The 22,001-nt window shown below is 47.3% G+C and overlaps 1 protein-coding gene across 1 annotated transcript; it reads right to left on the bottom strand.

Moving 5' to 3' along the window:
* Positions 1 to 766: 766 nt before the first annotated feature.
* LOC311345291 (cohesin subunit SA-2-like) lies at positions 767 to 21,497 on the bottom strand. Its single transcript, XM_084469650.1, has 34 exons — positions 21,337 to 21,497; positions 19,093 to 19,220; positions 18,896 to 18,989; positions 18,148 to 18,291; positions 17,940 to 18,036; positions 17,621 to 17,697; positions 17,214 to 17,418; positions 16,897 to 17,048; positions 15,965 to 16,038; positions 15,733 to 15,856; positions 15,526 to 15,624; positions 15,297 to 15,376; positions 14,853 to 14,960; positions 14,305 to 14,416; positions 14,078 to 14,195; positions 13,243 to 13,346; positions 12,981 to 13,073; positions 12,781 to 12,870; positions 12,378 to 12,581; positions 12,189 to 12,259; positions 11,624 to 11,711; positions 11,437 to 11,517; positions 11,234 to 11,326; positions 9,919 to 10,093; positions 9,352 to 9,491; positions 8,854 to 8,955; positions 8,607 to 8,755; positions 8,024 to 8,152; positions 7,398 to 7,648; positions 5,401 to 5,626; positions 4,628 to 4,738; positions 4,400 to 4,526; positions 3,576 to 3,653; positions 767 to 2,736 (listed from the first exon to the last, which is right to left on the bottom strand). Exons 2-34 carry the CDS (start codon positions 19,134 to 19,136, stop codon positions 2,713 to 2,715), a joined length of 3,864 nt encoding a protein of 1,287 aa, XP_084325776.1. The 5' UTR covers positions 19,137 to 19,220; positions 21,337 to 21,497; the 3' UTR covers positions 767 to 2,712.
* Between the last annotated feature and the right edge of the window lie 504 nt (positions 21,498 to 22,001).

A 22,001-nucleotide genomic window follows, 5' to 3' on the forward strand; every position in this document is an offset into this window, starting at 1 on the left:
GAGGAATCACTGCTCCGAGAGAAGAAATCTAATTAGAGCAGCGCCGCCGACAGAAGAGCCTCTCCGTGTATCGCTGAGCTCCTCCAAGTCCCGTTTAATAAGCCCGCGTTGATCTCACCACCTTCTTATTATTCCTGCACTTAACGCTAGTCGGGTTGAGCCGTTCGTCACGTGTGCGATGCCATTTCCATTTGCGTTTCCATGACCCGGTTTCTCTCGACTCCCCACACAATGGGCCCTTTTGATCGCCAAAACAAATGGGTGTCAAATAGAGCAGGGTATGAGCAATTAAGTTACCGATTACGAGGTTGCACAGGCTTATTTTTTTCCTCTGTGGAATACAGAAACTATCACGTAGGTAGCCTTAAATAAACGTTTCGAAAGGAATGCCTACACGACGCCAGTTTAAAATGAATGGCTTTGTTTGCCAGTCCTTTCCTTAGACTCGAAGGCACAAGGGTAATGCGCAGTTATGTATCTATTCCTGGATTGCACCGCCCTCTAGTGCCAAATCCTTGCACTGACGGTTTCTAATGAGCCCTGAAACGTGTGGGGAAAAGACCGGATTCCGTCTCTTTATATTTTTCCAGTGAAAGCTCCGTGAGCTTCTTGCCCGGATATTGGGAAACCTGACCCACAAGAGCTCCACCAGTGTTGGCCGGCAGCGACGTGATGAGGTCACACCCGCATGAGCCGCCTTATGTGGAATGCTAAGTAGGGAGGACTAGTGGGGGGGAAGAGACTCAGGAAGCAGTGGAAACGCCGATGAAATGTGTAGATTTTTATTCAAAAGTCTCCAGACAAGTACAAATCAGAAACAGAGTGAGTGAAAGAGAATGGGATATAGACAAACCGAGCATGGAACTAAAAAGAGTGCAGAGGAAACTAAAACAAAATGTAAAACACAAGAAATGGTTTGAGAGGTAAAAGAAAAATAAAGCTTGAAATTTTGTATATATGTACACGTGATCCAATAAGAATTTATACCATTGTAGTGGTAGGTAAAGTAACAAACAATAAACAGTACTTTTCTTCCTTAAAAGATTTTTTTTTTTACTTACATAAAATAATTAGGCAAAACACACACACACACACACACGCACGCGCGCACACACACACACACACACATCATACACACACACACCTGGCTGTTCATCTACTTTATCACATTACGCCCAGCCACTTCACGTTTCATGTTATAAGAAGCCAATTATCCCCCCTTAAACATGAACATGATCCTCTGACATGGAATATTACGGTGAGAGAAGGTGATCTCCACTAGCATGTTTAAGGCTTAGGCATGGAATGACTACAAAGTAAAATATCTCAGTAGACAAACATCGCAATAAAACTTGTGTGTACGACAAGTAGTTGTCAAAATCTAAGCTTTGTCTAGCTGCCAGAGCACTGCTGAATAAACGTTCACCTTCAGGAGGGTCCCATTGACTAGCTTCGCTTTTAACATTTGAAATTAGAAGTATTTTGTGACAGGACTTTTTTTTTTTTTTTTTTCCCCACGTTGAGAAAAAACCTTAAAGCTGAATTTCACAAATCATCCCCCATTAGTTTTATCCAAACTATTTTACATGTAGGAAAAAAGGTAGAAACCCAAAGACATTATCAAGACAAACCATAAAAATACAAATTTAAAAATCTTTCGCGGCGCATGGACTCGCACATGCTCTTGATTTTTTTATTTTTTTCTTTACACATTTCTCAAACTTTGTGACCGTCGGTTGAAAATTTGAAAATAAGAAAAAAATAATAGCACATTTATAAAATCAGCACCAATTCATATATAACTTTATTTAAAATGTAGATACCCATTTCAACATTAATATGCTGGATTTCAAAAGAGAGGAAAAAAAAAAAAAAAAAAAAGAGGATATTTTCTTCAAATGCACTGTTTTTTCATACTCCACACAGTGGCACTACCAGGAAAGAAACCAGCTCACTTTGTGACGACGGGGGTGCGTTTCAGTGGGACGTAGGTGTAGGGAGTGATCCGAATCTTTGGGTGAGCGTCAAACGCTCACGGTTTAAACTGTAAAGGGGCGTTCAGCCGAGTCTCCGGGACGTTCACAGCACTAAAGGGGTCCTGACTCTACACTTACAACTCACCATGGGAACCACCACAGGCGACTGGGACCACACATCAGGTCCGACCATTAAGGGAGGGGGTTAGAAACTTAAAAACCAGAGGGGGCGAAATAAATGAAAAATATAAAATAAAAGACCTCCGTCCTTTTGGCTAACACATTACAAGCAAGCTACTACAGTCCGTTTATAAATTACTACTTCACACCTGGTTACTTACTACTATTATAAAAAGGGTTAGACATAAAAAAAAGTTTTTCTTAAGTTAACACACCAATCCATCCCCATTTGAGAAAAAAAAAAAAAAGCCAAAAAAAAGGAAGAAAAAAAGGACTAGTATGGATTTTTATTTAGACATGTCTGAGCTCTAATAGGTTTGGTAGTGGCCTGTCACTATGGATTCCGAGCAGGAAGAGCTTACCCAAGGTTATAAAAAGTAAATATTTGAAACAAAGTCCTCTCTGAGCAAGCAACACTGAGCGTGGGGGTCCTTGGTCCATGTGGAGCAACAGCCAGAAATGTTCTCTCTACAGGATACACACTTCTGCTTTCGCATCTAAAACTCTTTAAATACAAAGGTGCCTCCACTCTTCTCCCAGCTTCTTTAATATCTGTTTAAAACATCGACACTCCAAGGACCTGGGAAGTGTGTGAGAGAAGACTTCAATTAATCATCAGACGAGAGCAAATAGAGGCACTTGAGAGAAATCAATAGCCCATAGCAGTCTTTTAAATGGTGAGGAAGCGCCTCCTAATGGTTAATCTCCCAGTTCAACAGCGCTGCTGTCGCGGCTGCCGTCGCGGCTGCCGTTGAATACACATTTCTGTTTACGTCCAGACTGCCGGTTTTCCATCAACTTGCTTTAAATGTCAATAACTCATCCAAGAGAAGGTGTTTAGCAGTCGGCGTGTCTATGTGAATGAATATAGTAAAAGACAATAAATGCATAGGGATGTTTGATGGAGTTGCCTCCGGGCTGTCACTCAGGGGTATTACTGTCACCGTAACGGCTGCCAAGATTAAGAACAGTGAAGGCCTACAAAAAAAAAAAGAGTAAAAGCCAAGAGCTTCTGCTGTCGCGTCAGAATAAAACTTGGTAGAAACAAGACTGAGGAGGCTCTTGGCGGCTGCTGCACTCCATAAACCGTCCATGCGTACAAGCAGAAGCTATTTGATTCGGGTTTTGGTGGATTGCCTGTCTAATTTGTATCAAATGGGTGATGAGAGAAATGCAGAGAATATTATTATTTTACCAACCAGTAGAGCTGAATGCATTAATAGTAATTGGACGTGAGTGAAGGCAGTCAATTATAAGGACTGACGTGAGAAAATATCGACTTCCCCTTCAAGTATTTTAATGCGACAGAAGGCTCATTTGAATGCTGCTCAAAAAGAAGCATTGGTTATTGAACGCTAGTTTACCACTTGGTCGTTTGTGTTTGGGGTTGGCTGGTGCTCGAGAGAAGAGACTGCTTACCGATTCATCCATGATAGAAGCCGGGTCGAAGTAGTCTGGCTTCAGCTCGGACCGCTCACGGCGGTTCTTAGAAGGAGGCTAGAGGAGAACATTTACATTTAGGGTGTTTAGCAGACGCTTTTATCCAAAGTGACTTACAATAAGTACATTTGTCATAAGAAGTGAAGCAATATATCGCAGACGGTACAGTAAAGATGATCATAGAACCAAGTGCAAGTACTAACAGCGGAGATAGCTAGCTACTGCAGATGCTACACAACTAAGTACATGCTACACAACATGCATGCACAACATAATTAAGTACATGCTACACAATTAAGTACAATGAATGAATACAACCTGCATTAAGTGGAGAACACAAGGTTAGCACAAGGCGGATCCAATAGTACCAGTCAGTGTTCACACGCATCCAACCCAGAGTGGGGCCTTCCTCACTCTACTAAACCAAACGCTGAACCATTAGAATGACTAGAACCAGAAAGCTGTTCGTCTAGGTTGGGAAATCTTATCTTCACTTCTGGCCGCAGCGAGTGGCAGCCCGACACAGCAGCTCCCGACGACCCCCTTTTCCTATTTTCAAACTTTTTATAAATTTATTTGTATATATACTCTTGTTTCGCACTCTTTTCCCACTGTACTGCTGGTCACTTGTGAATTTCACCTAAGGGGGATTAATAAAGGACTATCTATCTATCTATCGAAATGCTTTCAAACTTCCGAAAGGGGCAATGAAAATGAAATAAAAACAACAACAACAACAACAACAGGTGCCTCATTCCGGAAGCCATTGCACTTGATAACTGAAGCGCGGACAAACATCTCACCAGATCTATGTCCATAGTATCAAAGTCCATGCCCTCGTTGAGGTCGTCCAGCCGTCCTTCAGAAGACATCATCACGTCCTCCACGATGGGCTCCTCGTCCTCCTCCATGAGGCCGGTACCACGGCGACTGTGGAACACAAACACAAAAACAACGGCTGTAGCGAACCGATGCCAGCGCAGCATGGCAGCCGGCCCCCCGCGGCTCGGTGGGAGTAGCGGGGCTCTTACATAGCGTGCTGCAGGTTGGTCCTGAGCTTGGCGTAATTCATGGCTCTCTCCTGCTGCTGGCGCGCCTCCTCCTGCTGCTGCCTCTGGGCCAGCATCCACGTCACCTGAGAACTACACACACACACGCACGCACACGTAGACACACAAACACACACGCACGCACGCACGCACGCAGAGACACACACACACACGCACGCACGCACACACACGCAGATAGAGACACACAGTTAGTAGTGCTCTGACTGCAGTCGTGCACTGAGTCCAGCATTAAGGATGGCCCACTGGTCCGTTGCCAGGGAGAGAAAATGAGGTCCTGTACGGCCGGAAGTAGGTTCGTCTCTGTCTCAACGGAGCCCAGGAGTTGGCAGGGAGCTCGCCGTATAATCTGTTCATTTTTATTATTTATTTTGCTGCTGAAACCAATGCCACACAAATAGGACATTACGCACCACTGTGGATGAATGCGTTTTGGCAGCGTTGCAGAATCTCTGACCCCCATGTACCGATCCGAAAGGAAAACATTATCATTAAAACGGAACCCGTATGCTCAGAGACTACAGAATCGTTCAATAACACCAGAGCAACACCGTGTTTGACAACAGACTCGCAGGCATTCTGACAAACTGCCTGGCAGGTAGGGAATGGTATTCAGTCATGGAGATACTCCATGACTGACCAACCCCGGGGTCAAGGTGAGGAATGTCCTTTATTTATTTATATCCGGTCGTGAGAGAGGCGGTTGTCGGGTTGGGGGGGGGGGTGGGTCTACTCACTTGTAGTCCATGGGGGTTTGGATGTGCTGTGGGGTCTGCTGTGGATGGTGCTGCGGCGTGTGCGGATGGGGGGTCTGCTGGTCGTGGGGCAGGGGGTACACCCCCATGTAGCTGTCGTCGCGGCCCCTCTTGGGCTCACGCATGGCGGTGGACGTGAGGTGGGGTGAGGGCATCATCACGGGCGTCTGCAGGCTCGGCCACACGTCACTGCTGCTGCTGCTCTCCTCTGGATGGGGCGGGTGGGGGGGCAAAGAGAAACACGGCAAAGAGTTGAGTTCATGGCCACCGGGCAACGATCTGAAGGAGACTCGCCATTTTCTCAATTCATCTCATATTTCCATCACACTGCACAGATGGTGCATAACGTTTAGGGCTAGGATGAGACTGGGGGGAAAAAATACAGCTGCGATGGTTTTGCGGCTACGACATGACACAGAAGTCGTTTTTTATTTAATTACAATATCCCGTTATCTCGACCGCCGAATAAGCCAATCCCAGAAAGATTGCTGGCAGACAGCCGTGAGCTCGAGGGACGATATGTTAAACATTGGGCACTTTCACTTGATGTGGATTTTGGTAGAGAAGGCAATGTACCAATTTTTTATTCCATGAATTGGTGTCTTTAAAGTGTGATTACTGAACCATGCATTTCTTTGATCGTTAAAACGTAGCTGCTCTCATCAGGGGGCAAAACGCCCCAGAAAATAAAATACAGGGGAGAACTTGGCCTCATGCAAGACTGCACACGCACACGCACACGCACACACACACACACACGGTTCCATTAACATTTGAAGTTCCACAAAACAAGCATGGCATGTTTCCATTTGTTAAAAAAAAATAATTTTCTCTTGACCCGGATGGTAATCTAAACGACCCCGCTTTAAGCGGTAAGACACAGCTCCATCTTGTGACCCTCCCACCATCTGCTCCGTAATCCCTTCCCCCAGCACAGGGGCTGGCAGAGCCCAACTGGGAGGAGGCGGGGGGGGGGGGGGGGGGGGGGGGGGGGGGAAGCTCATCTGGGTTAATCCAGGTCTCTGCGTTGCCTTCATGACATAGCAGTGGGGCAACATTACAGCTCTGTAAACGGGGCTTTTCCCTTTGAGCCAAGCTACTGCTGATGCTGATGGGCGAGATAACGGGACTCGCTGGGTCACAACCAGTGTTGGAAATGTTACTAGTTATAGATACTCACTACTTGTTCCAAAAAGAAACTGAGTTAGTAACTGATTTACTTTATAATAAAATTACTAGTTACCAGGGAAAAAACTATTTGCGTTACTGTAAAAAAAAAAGTTGCTATATGTCAATGAATAAGTAGTGCTTATATCTCCACCTTGAAAATGCCAACTTTTCATCGGATTGCTCCGGACTCGCCATCTCTGCCGCTTCTTCGAAGGTGTTTGGGTGTGCGTGTGTGTGGTGTGCGTGGCCTGGCTTGTGTGTAAAAACACTGGCTCCGATTGGCTACCATGAAACATGACTCTGCCTTAGCCAATCATAATCGCTTATCTCGTTGTTAACCCACCCGGTCTCCTCCCTATCAGTTTGTGTGTGGAGCCAGGGGTGCGTTCGGATTACGCAGTTTATTCAATCAATTCATAGTAACGCACCGCATTTAACTGTCAGTAACAGTAACGGGGTTGTAACGACGGAAACAGTAATTATTTCAATTATCCCGTTACTGAAAAAAATAACGGCGTTACTTAACGCCGTTATTTTAAACGGCCAGACCTCACAGCGGTAAAGAAGTAAAGAAGCAAAAAGACATTCGCTAAAACTAAGAACAGATAAAGCCTGAAAGTGCCTTAACACCGACGCCCACCCCAGAGACAATATGTAGTTCAACCAAGATAAACTTAGAAAAAAAAGTCTAAAAATAAAAGATGTATCATTCTGTTCATGGGGCCTCGGGGGGGGGGGGGGGGCCACCATAGCCTGGAAAAACCAAAACGTCTGGCGTGTGATTAATGTCCCCGTTCCATATAGGATACCTTCTGGAAGCTTCCGCTTGGCCGCGGTGGCGGCGGCGGCGGCGGCGGCAGCGGCGCTGGTGGCGGCGGCGGTGGGCTTGGCCTTCTTGGAGCGCACAGAGGAACCGCGGCTCGAGTAGCCGCTCATCACCGACATGGTGTCGTCGTCGCCGCCGGCCTGCAGGGAGTTGCGGTAGGAGATGAGGGGGAGCCAGCAGTCCTCGCGCTGCAGGGCCATCTGGAACGTCATGAAGCGCTCCAGGTACATGTGGCTGTGGAGGGGGGGGGGACGGGACGGGACGACAGGGACCATCAGTCAGGGGGCTGCTGGTTTTAGAGCCAGTTGTGTGCACACACGCACACGCACACGCACACGCACACACACAGGAAAGCACACACACCGCGGATAACAAATCAAACAGGCCCATGCACACAAAGCCAGGTGCACATTTCAACTGAAGAGGAAGAAGCAGGACGAGAGAGAGAGAGCTTGAGAGAGAGAGCAAGAGAGAGAGAGACACAGCCTTGAACCAAGCACTTGTGCAACACAAAACAGCCGTTGCGGCGGTTGTCACGGACACCTGTTGTTCCGAGGAACGAGAGGGAGACACTTCCCCTTGGCGAGCGGCTCAGACACGCAGACTTACACAGTCCTCTTGTCCTGTCTCATCAGCTTGGAGGAGAACTCGCTCAGGATGTCCAAGAAGGCCAGGTGAAGGGGCGGGTTGCCTTCTCCCTGGGGGCTCGGCTCCTTGAATGCAAACTCTATCCCGTCCCTGAAAAGAAAGACACGCGCACACACACACAGGCCAAACCATAAATCCAAGCGCGCCGTCATAATTTACTCCCCCCTCCCCCCACTGTTTGATGTCTGATTTCCGTGCGAAACCAATTTTGTCTTCTCATAATACACACATCTCAGGGATATAAACACAGGTGGCTTCCGACGCCTGGCCAATTCCCAACACTTCCATGCTTCCAAATGGAAGTGCCAGATTCACAGGGGGCAACCGCCCAGCAGGGCTCTACCGGCTAAGCCTCTGGAAAGGGCAGGACATAACACGGCTCATATACACCGTGGAAAAATAGCAACCCAGGGGTCATTTGTCTGCGGGATTTGACTGCGCCCTGGGCCAAGGGCGGTAATTCTAGATATGCGCAGTGCAACCAGATACGGTGTGGCGGCGGAGGGGGGTGGGGAGGTGGGGAGTTGGGGAGGTGAGATCTTACTTATGCAGCATGGCGATGGCATCCCTGGTCTTGACCTGGTCCAGGCCAAAGGTGAGCGAGAAGCGACGGGCCAGCTCTTTGATGCCGCAAAACGACGAGGAGGAGCGGTCGAAGCCGTGACCCAGCTCTGACAGCATCTCGTTGAAGAGCTGGAGGAATGAGGTGCGGAGGTTTAAATAAAGTCGAGCGTTCACACCTGTCCATCACGGTGCTCTCGTGTGTCATTCTGAGCGGCGGCGGCACTGACCTGCTGCAGACTGAGGATGAGCGTCTTGGCGCACTGGATCTTGTCGATCTGCCGAGTTTTACTCATCGTCTCCTTGATGATGTCGCCGTAGTCGTTGTAATACTGGAGACGGATGTGACAGTCAATGGAACAAATGGTAAATGGTCCTCATTTATAGAGCACTTTTGTCCAAAGCGCTTTACAGTGCTGACTGACATTCACCCATTCATGCACACATTCACACACCAACGGCGGAGTCGACCACGCAGGGCGACAGCCAGCTCGTCAGGAGCAATTAGGGTGAGGCGTCTCGCTCAGGGACACCACGACACTGAGCTAGTAGGAGCCGGGGATCGAACCAGCAACCTTGCGGTTACCAGCCAACCCGCTCTACCTCCTGAGCTAATGCCGCCCTTGTTCACTCACCAATCGGCCCCTTGTTTGTAAAAAAAGAAGTGGATCATCTAAACCCTAACCCTAACCCGAGAGCATCCCGCAGCGAGCCGCCGCATGCCTTACCCTCATGTACTGCTTGAAGATGTCGGCGCCGGTCTTCATCTCCACCACGCAGTAGATTATGAGCTTGCAGTAGGCGGCCAGGAGGTTCCTCCTCTTGTGCAGTGCTTCTATCTTTCCCGCCTCGTCGTCCTGCTGCCCATCTGTCGGTGCGATCGGAGCACAAACATCAGCCCACATCACGTCTCCGTTACACGCGTTAAGCTGCTGCCGTTTCTGATTAAATGGGCGCTCGCTGATTTAAAAAGTTGGGGCCGCAGAGGTCACAGCAGCGAGTCAACCAAGGGTTTAGAAAGTGGTGTCAGTCAAGAGAAAGTGTGAGTAACAGTGGCCTGACAGTTACTCGTCTGTTAGAGACATGCAAATACAAATAAATGTTTTGATTTTTAATCTATCGACTATTAAAATATTCATGACCATTGATTTATTAACATCCAAAAAATGAAAGTGACCATTGACGCACACAATCAACGTCGAAGCAACCCCAATTCTACCAGACATGACTATTTGGGGATTATATTATTATATGATTTAATAGCACTACCACAGTGCTACTAAATGAGCCGCTACCTGTGCTGTTGGTCTCCTCGTCCTGGTCGATGAAGACGTGGTTGAGGATGAAGGAGAGCAGCTCCACCTGCAACGAGTCTTCAGGGCAATAGACGAGGGGCTCGAGGTGCTCCCGGCCACCTGACACCATCTGGTGGCTGAAGATGAGCAGCACATCACACAGGATGGTGAAGGCCTGCAGATGGAAAGGATGGAAGAGAAAAAAAAAAAGAGGAGATGCTTGGCGCCTTGTTCGGAGAGAAAACGGCATCGGACATCAGAACACCTGGGAAACGGGCTTCATGAAGAGAGAGCCCCCCTTTGCTCCAACTTTGAGGGAACAAAACACAGACCTGACTGATCACATTCTAACAGAGGAGCGAAGAGGAAGAGGAAAAGGGAGGATTGCTCGGAGGCAGGGATGATACACTTAAACAGAGAGGGCCTGTTAATCTCATTTGGGCCAGATTACAGCCCGGGGTTTGGTGGTTCTCAATGAAAAGAAGATGGGATCAACATCAGCCTCAGGGGCTATTAATTGATGAGGAAGTAAGGCTAACGAAATGAACTCTGTATCATACAGAGGCACTGCTAATAGGTCGTTTTGCTGTGATCTTTAACCATTTTAACATTTTGTTGCAATGTTTTTCAGATTATTCCTTCCGTTCCTTATAATTTAATAAGTCTAAATTCTTACGTATGGCATTTTCAACATTACCAACTGTGCTTTCATTAAAAAAAAACAATATACCGCCCCCATTATTGTCCCTTTAATTGTCCCTGTATTGTTGTAGGTTCCACTGCCAGGCCTCCCATAACACCGTAGCGCCGAGCCCCTTGCTTTGCAAACCAGAGGGTTCAATACGCTTTGGTTGTTGTGGAGCCAACGACTGAGTGGGAGTCACTACTTGCACTTGAAATAAAAACAGAAGGAGATGAGGTAGCAAGCTCCATTGGCAACGAAATAAAAAAGGTGTAGTGAGCCAACCACAAAAAAACAAACGCATGAAAAGAAAAATAGTCTGGGGAAAAATAATATTACATTTGTTGGAAATGTATCTGGACGAGATCAATTTTCTTCTGGTAAGAACTCAAAAAAAATGGATGTAGAACTGTGCACAGATTCTCTTGGGATGTTATAATAATAATAATAATAATAATAATTGGTGGGATGGAGCTACATTCAAGCACAAGACCACATGGTGTTAACCCAACTGTGCGCCTAAAAGCTTCTTTGAGCTTTTTTCTCAAACAGCATATTTGTACTTAACAACTTAATAGCAACAGCTTGTACAACAGCATGAAACATGGGAGCCAAATTTAAACACAGCCTTACCTGCTCTTTGACCGTCGTGTTGACGTTGGTGAGATAGCGCTGGCACATCATGCAGAACGCTCTCATCTGCTTCCTCAGGGTGACCATATCCTCCTGAAATCCCCCAAAACAATCCACATTTATTAACATTATACCTCCATACCAAATGATTCAGCGTTGAAGCCAACCGACCCAACCCACTACCCATGGGGGCCGCAGCGTACCTTTCTGGAGCTGCCTTCGGAGAGCTTGGCCAGGTTCCACAGGATCACATAGTGGGTGCACTGCAGTGACTGGATCACAATCTGCTCACGCCAAAGACAACAACGTGGTGGTCAGATGAGCCGCAAAAGAACACGCATAAATCATCATGTGATGCCTTCGCGTGCCGGCAGGGGGCTTAGTGCTCACCTGCTCTGGCATGTCTCCGTTCTCGATGCCCGTGTTGAGCAGCTTGAAGTTGCTGGTGAAGAGGTCCCACTGGGAAAGGTCATGCGCACTGAGGGAGCAGAAGAGAACAGTAAGAGTCGGCTCATGTGAGCCACAGGCACGGCGGTGATTCATGGATGACAGTACAGAGGAGAATGAATGGGAGTGGGTTTGAAGAGAGGCAGGAGGAGATGTCAGGACCCCAGACTCCCACCAATTTGGAGTGACTCATTACCGTAAATCTGTCGTCTGCGACTTAAAAAATGTTCATGGCACTGCTGCCGCTTGACTTTCATCTGTGTTTTTGATTAATATCGTGCTATGTTAATAAAAATGCTCCTCCCTAAAATTGGCGTTGCAATCACTCCGTTTTTTGTGAAATGATTTGCTGCTGCCACTAACTGTAAAACGTAGTGCCTCCATTGTGAAAAGTTTGCCTGGAGCCCTTGATGTACATTAATGAATCCCGGGCGGGATGCTCGGGTGGCAGTAGAGGGAACTCAGCTCGAGTGTGATGTATACATAAAGAGGCGGTTGGGTCACACACTTGTGGAAAGCGGTGATCCTCTTCAGAGTGGAGAGAATCTGGTAGGTGTCGTCCTCATCCACCTCCTCACCCTGGGGAAGAGACACTCGACAGTTAACCACATCGTCACAGCAGTGCAACGCAAACCTATAACACCCCAATAACTCTCTCTCTCTCTTGCTGTGGAGTGACACTCCGTATCCTGCTCACCTCTTGCAGGAAGTCCTCCAGAAGCCGGTTGAACTTGTCCACCTGTTCGTCTAGGAGCTGGGAGCGAGCGATGTCTACCCGGTTGAAGATGGTGAACTCCTCGTTGCAGAGGGCGTGGTAGGTCTTGGAGCAGACCTCCAGGACCTCCGTGTCTGTGTGCTTCTCCACGATCTCTCTGACCTGACGCAGCAGAGCCTCCAGGTGCTGTGGGGGGGGCAGACCGGAGGGTGTAAAGTTAAAAGTGAGAGAGAGAGCAGATGCGTGATAGAACTTATAAATGAGCCCAGCAGGTTTGAGCTGCTGGTGCAATGACTTTAGATGACTTTGGTTAAAGCAGAAAAAAAAAAAAACACCACAGCAAGTTTGACTTTTTTTTTTAATTCCCTGATGGCTTTGTTTGTACCTTCTCCAGACGTCCTGTGGTGTATATCTCAAGGTCGAAGAACTGAGGGAGCTGTAACAGGTTAGTCACCTTCTCCGAATCCATTGCGTACTGCCAAACACAAGCAAACACACATGCATATTAAGTATACCGCTTTAAACCCCCACCCCCCCCCAAAAAAACATCATTGAGTCACTGAAGAAAAGACAACTGTAACTCACCTTGGCCAGTAGAGGGGGCAACGACACAGCGAAAAGCTCTGTTATTCTGGTTCTATCATCCAGCTGTGTTTTCTTCTCCTTAGCAGTCATAACCTGAGAACAGACAGCTTGTGTGTTCAGCTTGCAGGCTCATGCCATATGGTGGATAACTGACTCGCCCGATAACAGAGTCAATTACTGCTCAATTAGGGCCAAGGCTGTACAGTGGTGGCTCAGCGTCAGTTCGTGTCGTGTGGGTTACTGGATAGTGTTGTGGTCGTACCCTCTTCCCGGTGCCTCTGCCAACAGGGGGGTGGCACTCGGCCGCCTGACGAACCGTGCACAGCATGATCTCAATCAGCGCCGTCTCCTGCCTGTCCGTCAGAGCTTCAGCAAACACGCGGGGGGAAAGAGAGTTGTACACCTTGTAACAAAAATATTAACTTTTGGTATTGCTCTCATTGTTTATATATATATATATATATATATATATCTTTCTGAAATCTGTCAGATGCACAATCATAATATTGCCCATTCTGAAAATGAACAACAAACTGTGCAACATAATGGCACTTAACACTGAATTGCACGTCCATTAGCTCTACAGCAGCAGGCAGGGTCACAGGTAAAGGTTTTGTTTACATCAGCATGCTAGTGTTAGGACGGCAGCTTGGCTGTGATTGGAAATGTGCTTACAGCAGGCTTATTATCGTTGTACTTTATTTTATGTTAGTCTTTATCCTATTGTGCTTCTTTATCCTATTGTGCTTTGCACTTTGTTGCACTTTGTTACTTGTTTTATTTTCTTGTATTACTTCTCCACTTTTATATCGCAATTGTTGCACAGCAATTTCCCTCTGGATAAATAAAGCTTCTTGAAATCTTGAATCTATCCTGCACAGGATTTGAGTCTGCGCGCAATCTACCCAAACATTGTCCGCAAGTAGTTTTCCTTCAAGTGTGACATCAAGTAACCGCCACACTTCTCAATGCGTCGCGGCTGCATGCCTTTTCATAGTGTTATCGTCACTACACACAGACACGCGGGGGCCGCCCTGATTGGTACATCGGGACGTATGGCACCAGTTTGTCGGCCAATCAGAGTGCGTGTGTCGTACCTTCTTCTCCCGGCAGAGGGTCGTCTAGCAGTAGGCTGGTCATACACTCCCAGTCCTTGAGAAGCTCTGCGCCACACTCCCACAGGGAATCCACCAGGTAGGCAGCGTGCTCGTGGAGCTGAGGAGAGACATGAGAGTCCGTGTTCAGGAGGAGGGCTGTTTGGGGTGTCTGCACCACGGTCGACAGGCCGAACCGATGGGGGCGCGTGCGGTGGCTATCGTCATACCTCGCTCTCCAGGAAGAAGAAGACCGTCGTCTTGATGAGGTTTGCGTTGGGGCTTTGTCGTCCTCTCCTCTTGGGGGCGCCCTCCTCCTCTGGCTCCCGTTGGCTGAAAAGTCTGAAGGAGAGACACACACACACACAGTCAGTGTGTCTAATCTTGTCCAATAAATACACCCATGTCTTCCTGAAGGGGTCAAAACTTGCAACCTCCAGATTAATATCCACGCTGAATCTGATAACAGAGTAGTGGCGGTAGCCAGGTCCTTATTCCAGCAGAGACAATTATTAGACCTGCACAATCTCGCCCCGGGATCAGATTCCTCAGGACAGAATTGTAAGGGTCGACAAAAGCGTGTTTTTCTTAGCGCAATTAAAACATAGAATTCCGTCTTCATCCCTCCCCTGCTTCTCCCCCTCTCCTGACCTCTGCCTCACTCGGTTCAACACAAGCGTTGCATTAACAGTCCTCACACGCTGTGCTAACCTGGATGGGCTTCATTGTGTTACTCCTCCTACAGTACAGTAGAGACGGGGTTCGTCCCACAACATACTTTTTGAAGAGGAACTCCCCGGCTGCTATGGCGACAGGTCTGTGAGCAGAGTACACCAAGTGATAGACGCTCTCGCAGTCCTCGGGGCTCAGCACCTCATCGGTGCTACTGTGGACACAAACAGAACACACATGGTGGGGGGGATCAGCCAAACAGTGCTGACATTAACACGGAACGGTCCATTGCACAGAACACACATGCGGTTCCATCCACACTTGAAGTGCCTGATATGCCTATTTTTGGTTTGAAACATTAAACCATCTTCCACGATCTTGAACATTGTATACGCCATTTTCTTTCCCCGTTTTTACCATGTTCATATTTTTTGAGGAAAATGCTATGTTTTTGCCAACCAGGTTATTAGAAGTCGAATCGGAAGACGCGTACTTGCTTGTCGGTGCATGCATACATTCTGGAAGACAATCATGAGCGGCTGCTACTTACTGCAAGACAAGGGTGAGCAGTTTAATAGCTTGCACTGCGACGTCGTACTCCTTGTCAAGGGTCATCGAGACAATGCGGTCCTGTGCGTGTGACAGAAAAAGTCATCCTTTCAGCTCGGGTACGTGAAGCACATGTGTGTGTCATCGGTTAGTCACTGACTACATGTTTGACACAGGGTGGCATTATAAGCAATGTGTGAATCAAGTTTTATCCAGCAGGTGGCGCTGACCTTAAAGCGACTGGTGAACAGCTCCAGTCTCGTGTTGAGCTCTCTGTTGTAGTACAGACCCTGCAGCGCGGTCAGGCACTTCAAACGCACCTCTCCTTGCTGAAACGACAGGTGCACAGCGGTCAGGGGTGACCACCTCGGAGTTCATATCAGGATGTGTTAAAAGGGAAACTTTTAAAATGCGTTTTAGACGTAATCCTAACCAACCTTGTCGTGCATGGTCCATCCCACATACTTCAGATAGCTGTCGTTGAGGAAGGCGTCGCTGTATAGTTTCATCCACACCCCGATCTCTTCTATACAGATGGCTCGGATTTCTGCTATAGAATCGCTGTCGACACAATGCACACACAATGTAATAAGCACAGCGCAATGAGGCGTCAAATTCGGTACCGAGAGGTAAGCATGCGTAACAGAGATGACATATGTAAACTCTTACCGATATCGATGAACAAACACTCCTTTGAAGATGGCATTCATCATGTTCTCGATCTCGTCCTGATTTTCCTGGAGCTGGAAAATGAACAACAAAGCACTCGATTGAACACAATAGCAGACAGCTTTTGTTCAGTCAAACGGTACCAACTGATGAGAGAGAGAGAGAGCGAGAGAGAGAGAGCCTGAAAGGCATAGTTAGCATAACGAGGCAGCGTGTGACGGCCAACTATGCCACCCTGCCGTTGTGTGGCAGCAGAGTGTGCGCTAGCAGATGGATGCCCAGTGGGACCTGCTGTTGCATAACTGAATAAACTGCCAAAGCTTGCGGTATTACAGTCGGCACCAGCACCACTGTGACACCACAGTACCTACAGTGACGTTAAACTGAGAGGAGGGCCAGTGCAGTCCACATCAATGCTGGACCCGATCTCACACAACCCAATAAAAAGCCATTTGGTCTTGGGATTATTTTATTTGATGCACTTGGTGCTAAGCGGTCTGTATATATTTCATTACTTAACACTTTAACACAATGACCTGCCCAAGGGTGTAGCCCATAATTGAACCCATTGCATTAAAATGCAATAGGTCGGTAAAGATGAGCTATATAAAACTAGACTATGGTTTTTCTAGACATCGATACGTCACCGTTTAACTGCATAAGAAAATATAAATCCTGACCCCACTTATCAAGACAATTCCCCCCCATGGAAACCACAGATAGTATATGGGACAAATAAGTGCCATTAAACTAATTTCCATATATTTTAGATGCATGACAAGTATTGTAATTGCTAGCTGTACTGAACCAAGTCCCTGGAGGTAAACGTGAGTAGGAACCTTCCAATTAGTTGCATAGTTCTTCCATCATCCCGTTACGAGTTCACAAAGCAGCACCATTTGAAGCCAAACGTAAAATCTGTCTTTGGTTACCTCCTTGCGTTTCTGTAGGAGCAGCTCCAGGCGATCGTTGGCCCTCTTGGCCACAATCTTGTTCCTCTCTGACTCGTACTGGCGCTGGGTGTTGTCCATGTTGATGCTTAGGTTCAGCGCTACATTCACCAGAGCCGTCATCAGCTTCATGGCTAGGCAGAAGACATGACCGCAGTACAGTAAGAGCCAATGGTGAAACATCGCTAACTTCTCTTGGTCGGTTTGGTAGTGCAGCATGTTTACAATCGGTCAGGAGGTTACTACACCAACACACACGGCAGTTAATATTGGACTAGCAGATGGTAGCTCTGTATTACCTGCCAGTGTGGAGGTGTGTCTGAACGCACGGACTTGGGAGTCGGACAGTCCGGTAAGGAGGGAGATGACCGTGTCCATCATGTACTCGTCGTAGATGATGCTGTATTGACACTGGCGCACCAACACAGCAATGAACTCGCAGAAGCTGGTCTTGAACCTCTTCCACTGGGGCCCTGCTATAGTCAGGGGGTAATCCCCACTATCCTACAAAACACAAACAGGACATGGCGTGTTTACACAAGGACATATTTAACTCATTTACACATGTATCTATTTAATCAGACAATTAAAAGTCACAAAAATATCACTGACTTGTTCCTGCATCGATGTCAACAAATCATTTATATGCTGCACTTCATAAATTCACAACTTCCCAGGGAGTTAAACATCCCCAAGATATAGCTACCTCATCAAATTCCTCCGTCATTCGTCTGATGATTTCAGAGTTCTGCATGTTCCTGAACATCTCCCCACTGACCACACCTGAAAAGAGGGAGAAACGACATTGGACAGGGTCACTCCTCGGTTTAGTCACAGAAACTGGCTGTTTCACATATCCCGCCTGTTGAACGACTCTGTCCTTGTGTTCTCAGTCTCTCACACACACACACACACACACACACACACACACACACACACACACACACACACACACACACACACACACACACACACACACACACACACACACACACACACACACACACACACACACACACACACACCTTTACATCCCGAGCACTGTATGAAGAAATTGATGAGGTCCAGGAGGGCGACGTCTCGGTCTGTTTTATACGACTCGATCCAGTCATCAACAACCGACTGCAGGAAAATAAAAAAACATGTGTTGAGTTGAAACACCATCGGCCTCTCTTAAAAAAGGGAACCAGGATTCTTACTGGTACTAGAGGTTCAAAGAACAACAGGTTGTACCTGCATCGCACTCCGGCCCAGTTTGACCACCTCAAATAACATCATGTTCTCCATGCCGTTCTCCTGGTGGTGGCCGTTGAGCCGCCCCGTTCCCTTGGCTCCTTTTCCCTTCTCCCCGGCCGGCTTCTTCCCCTTCTTCCCTCCCTGGAGGGACGGGGGGGGAGGGGGGGGGGGGGGGGGGGGCGGTTAGTGGGGATACAACTTGTGTGTTGATTCTGGAGAAAGGGTACCAGGTGACCAGGAACCAGGTGACCCTTTTTCCAAGGGTTTTATAAAATAATGTTCTCAGTGATTTAGAATATTAGAATATTACCTCTCAGGCGTTGTTATTTTTTACATGCTATGTCCATATCAACAAAATAACATTCTGTGTTTTAGAGACTAGTTTTAACACAAAATTAGAGCACGTTAAAGTGTCGAATCCTGCTGCTTTAGAAACCTACACAGAAATGATAAAACCTACATTATAAAATCATCATTAGTACAAATTGGAAGTTGAAGAGTACAAGTTAAGGAGTATAAGTTGGACTTTACACACAAACGTGCAGTGGTGCTGGTGAAATGTGGCCATTACGTTATCAGAAAGTTACGCTGCCTCATAGTTAGACACCTTATTTGTAGGTTGGAAGTGGGTTAAGCGTACTGGCGCCTGTCCATATCAAGCTCCTCACACATATTTAAGGAAACGCTGCGGTAGCAAAAAAGTCTTTCATGTGAAGCCCCGGGGCAGTCAGGCAGTAGTACACACCTTTCCTTTGGCTGAGAGGGAGACTGTGACTGCAGTTCTTCCATCGGGATCCTCTGAGAAGTCTGTGTCTGAGGAGAAACGGGTGTCTGTGTCCCTGTTGAAGGGGGGGGGGGGGGGCAAGTGCAACAGACGTGTTCAGGTCAACCCAGACATCATTGTTAACGTAATGCGCACGGGGTCAAAAGGTTGCCACTTACTGAGGGAAGGGGAAGTCTGACGGTAATTCTGGTGCCGCTATCATTTCTGTAACATCTTCTGGACAACTGCAACTTATGACTGGCTGGAGACCCTCATAAAATTAAGGCCAGAAGTGGTTGCATGTGACCTGAAACAGGAAAACAATCCATTTAGAAAAAAAATAGACATTCACATGGTAGTTTGGAATAGATTAAAAACAAATGCAAAAAGACATTACATATCATACAATTGTTTATCTGGATATAAAGGGTTAGACAAATGTGATATATGATAATATGGCCATGATCCACTTGGAGAAAAAAAAAACGTTCACATGGTAACAGGGGGCGGGCACGAATGGGCCTGTCAAGTGAGGCCTCACTCCTATTGGTTCTTTCTCATTCTGATCCCCCCCTAGTTTACGACCAGTACAGCAGCCAGTGCAAAGGTTCTTCCTCATGGCCAAATATGGCAATGGCCTATCCGCCCTACACAAATCTGAACCAATCAGAGCAAGGCATCAACATCAACAAGAAACAGTTGGATTTAGTCGACTAAATGCACTGCTATACGCGATTCATAAAGATATTTAGGTCAATCAGGATACAAAGCTAAACGATGTGATTGCTCAAATCCACATGTTCTACAAAGTATAAATGATCCAAACATTGTCAATTATCTAATCGCCGACATTTGTATATATTAAATAAAACCACTCGACTGACAACAGATTAGTAGAGAAGGAAAACAAACTCCTCCCATTTGAGCAATGGTTCTGCTCTGGGTGTGCCTTTCTGTAGCGTTCTACTGCCATAGAAAGTATGTCATTCAAAATCAAAAGTAACCGATACACGCGGTGTACTTTAGACAAGGTCCGGGCATGTCCTCGCTGTTTACTACTTCTAAATATATCGCACGGCATTCACATGTTCTCCGGACACGCCACCATATTAAACAGACCCAGATAGAAAACGTGTCCACTCGCAACACGACACATCATGCATACAGTACAGTAGCACCGCTTAAAATGTACACTTTTAATCCACACCGTTCCTTTGAGAACCGGTGTCACCTCCTGCCCCCATTAGGTTATTAGGTTAGGCTTTGTTGACTGTCAAGTTTGGGGGATTCGGAGGGTGCTGAGTAGAGAGTGAGTATTAGAAAAAAAAAAAAAAAAAAAAAGTGGCGCCAAATCACAGAGCTATAAACTTCTCCCCCGATATGAGCGGAGCGGATACCGCGAAAAAAAACCCGCACACGACCCCCGGGAGCCGACGCCACAACAACTTCCCGGTGTGTTCCATCCGACAGCACCGACAAGGGCGACCCGTTTCCCCGGCGCCTGTCAAAATTGACACCGGTGCATCGGTGGTGGTGGTGGTGGTGGTGGTGGAGGTGGTGGTGGTGGTGGTGGAGGTGGTGCTGCTGCTAGCGCTAAAGCGGCTAACCCAGGCGACGGGTCCTCCTTGGTTGCCTCGTAGTAGCCTCGCAATAGCTCCGAATATACACAACACACAAGTGTCTCCTTTTACCCACACATCCACCACCGTTACACACACCCGTCTCACACGGTTCGTTCTCAAAGCACAAATGTATACGGTGCGTGGACACGACCGAGCCCCACCGCCGCGGACAAAAACAACAAAACAACGCATTCGGTGCGGCGGCACTGACGGGAGCTAACGGCGGAGCTAGCCGCGGAGCGGTCGCATATTGTCCCCGGGAACCGCGGTCGGGGGTGTCCGCGTTTTGGCTTTCCCGACCACGGGGGTTATATGGAACATTACAAACAGCCGTTAGGTATCAGTCGGGGTTTTTTAGTGTTTAAAACAACTCCCAGAACCACCACCATGTCCACCAGCAGCAGCTAGCGTTAGCGTTACCTAAAAAAAAAACATCCCGTCCTTGCGTCCTCCATCTTGCCTCGGGAGTTCAGATTGCATAAGCGGCAACCAACACTTTGTTTACATGGACGGACCCCGGGTCGCTCCGCTCGCATTCGCCCACACTTGTAATTTTTTCTCCCCGTGGCGAATAACTAACCGAACACACACACACGCGAAATCCCCAGTTTTGTGAGCCCCCCCACACAGGAAGCCCGAGCCGTTAGCGTGTGTGTGTGTGTGCGTCGCTGGCTAGCAGCTAGCAGCTAGCTGGCTCGGCTAATCTGATGCTAGCCCTGCTAGCGGGCTAACATGCTAACTAGCAGATATACCATTCAACTAACTTCCAGATTGCGCTCCGCCATTTTACAGCTAACTTACCTTGTTGTCAATCTTCGCTCCCCAGGAATACAAACTTTATATGTTCTCAAAAGGGACCCCCGTCGCAATTCCGAATTACAAATCGGGGAAAAGAGTTTGAAAGTCGCGGTCAGAGGCGGTTTCGGACGTTCTCTCGCCAGCTTGCTCCGTAGTTCGGTTTGTTGTTTCGACGACCCGGGGGTAAGAATCCTGGTGCAGAGCTACCACCTAGTGGCCACAGCGGGTAGGGCAGGGAAACGCGAGGGAAGAAGGCTGCAGGGTCACACGACATCTAGTGGACCGCAGTGGATTGCAACAAAAGACGAACTCCAAACCATTGCACGCTATCCAAACAGATCAAATGACGCTTTTTGTATCCCCATGTTTTACAAAATTAAAATTAAAAAAATACAGCTGCAGCAGAATTAAGAAGTAATGAATAAAGCAATGCAATGATAGCGTGGCACATTGTGAACTGTCTGAGTGAACCACATTCCTAATATAAGATAATCCACATATTAATTGACAATAGGGCTATATTTAGCCGAGCCGAGCCGAATATTCTATGGTTGGCCCCTCTACAGTAAATCAGCACATTTAAAGTCATAACGGCTAAATCCCTACCTTGCAATAAAATAAAAAATGGTTGATAAGATTAACAATCATTATTAAAATCAAAGTTTTAT

The sequence above is a fragment of the Micromesistius poutassou genome (assembly GCF_964030765.1).
Source record: "Micromesistius poutassou genome assembly, chromosome: 6".
Lineage (NCBI taxonomy): Eukaryota > Metazoa > Chordata > Actinopteri > Gadiformes > Gadidae > Micromesistius > Micromesistius poutassou.

Bases quoted from the DNA above. Each gene is read 5' to 3' on its own strand.
- LOC311345291 (XM_084469650.1), bottom strand. From the start codon at position 19,136: ATGATAGCGGCACCAGAATTACCGTCAGACTTCCCCTTCCCTCA. The intron at 15,625-15,732 runs GTTGGTTAGGAT...CTGTCGTTTCAG, and splicing joins GATGGACCATGCACGACAAG to CAAGGAGAGGTGCGTTTGAA. The intron at 2,737-3,575 runs GTAAGCAGTCTC...CACACTTCCCAG, and splicing joins CTTCTATCATGGATGAATCG to GTCCTTGGAGTGTCGATGTT.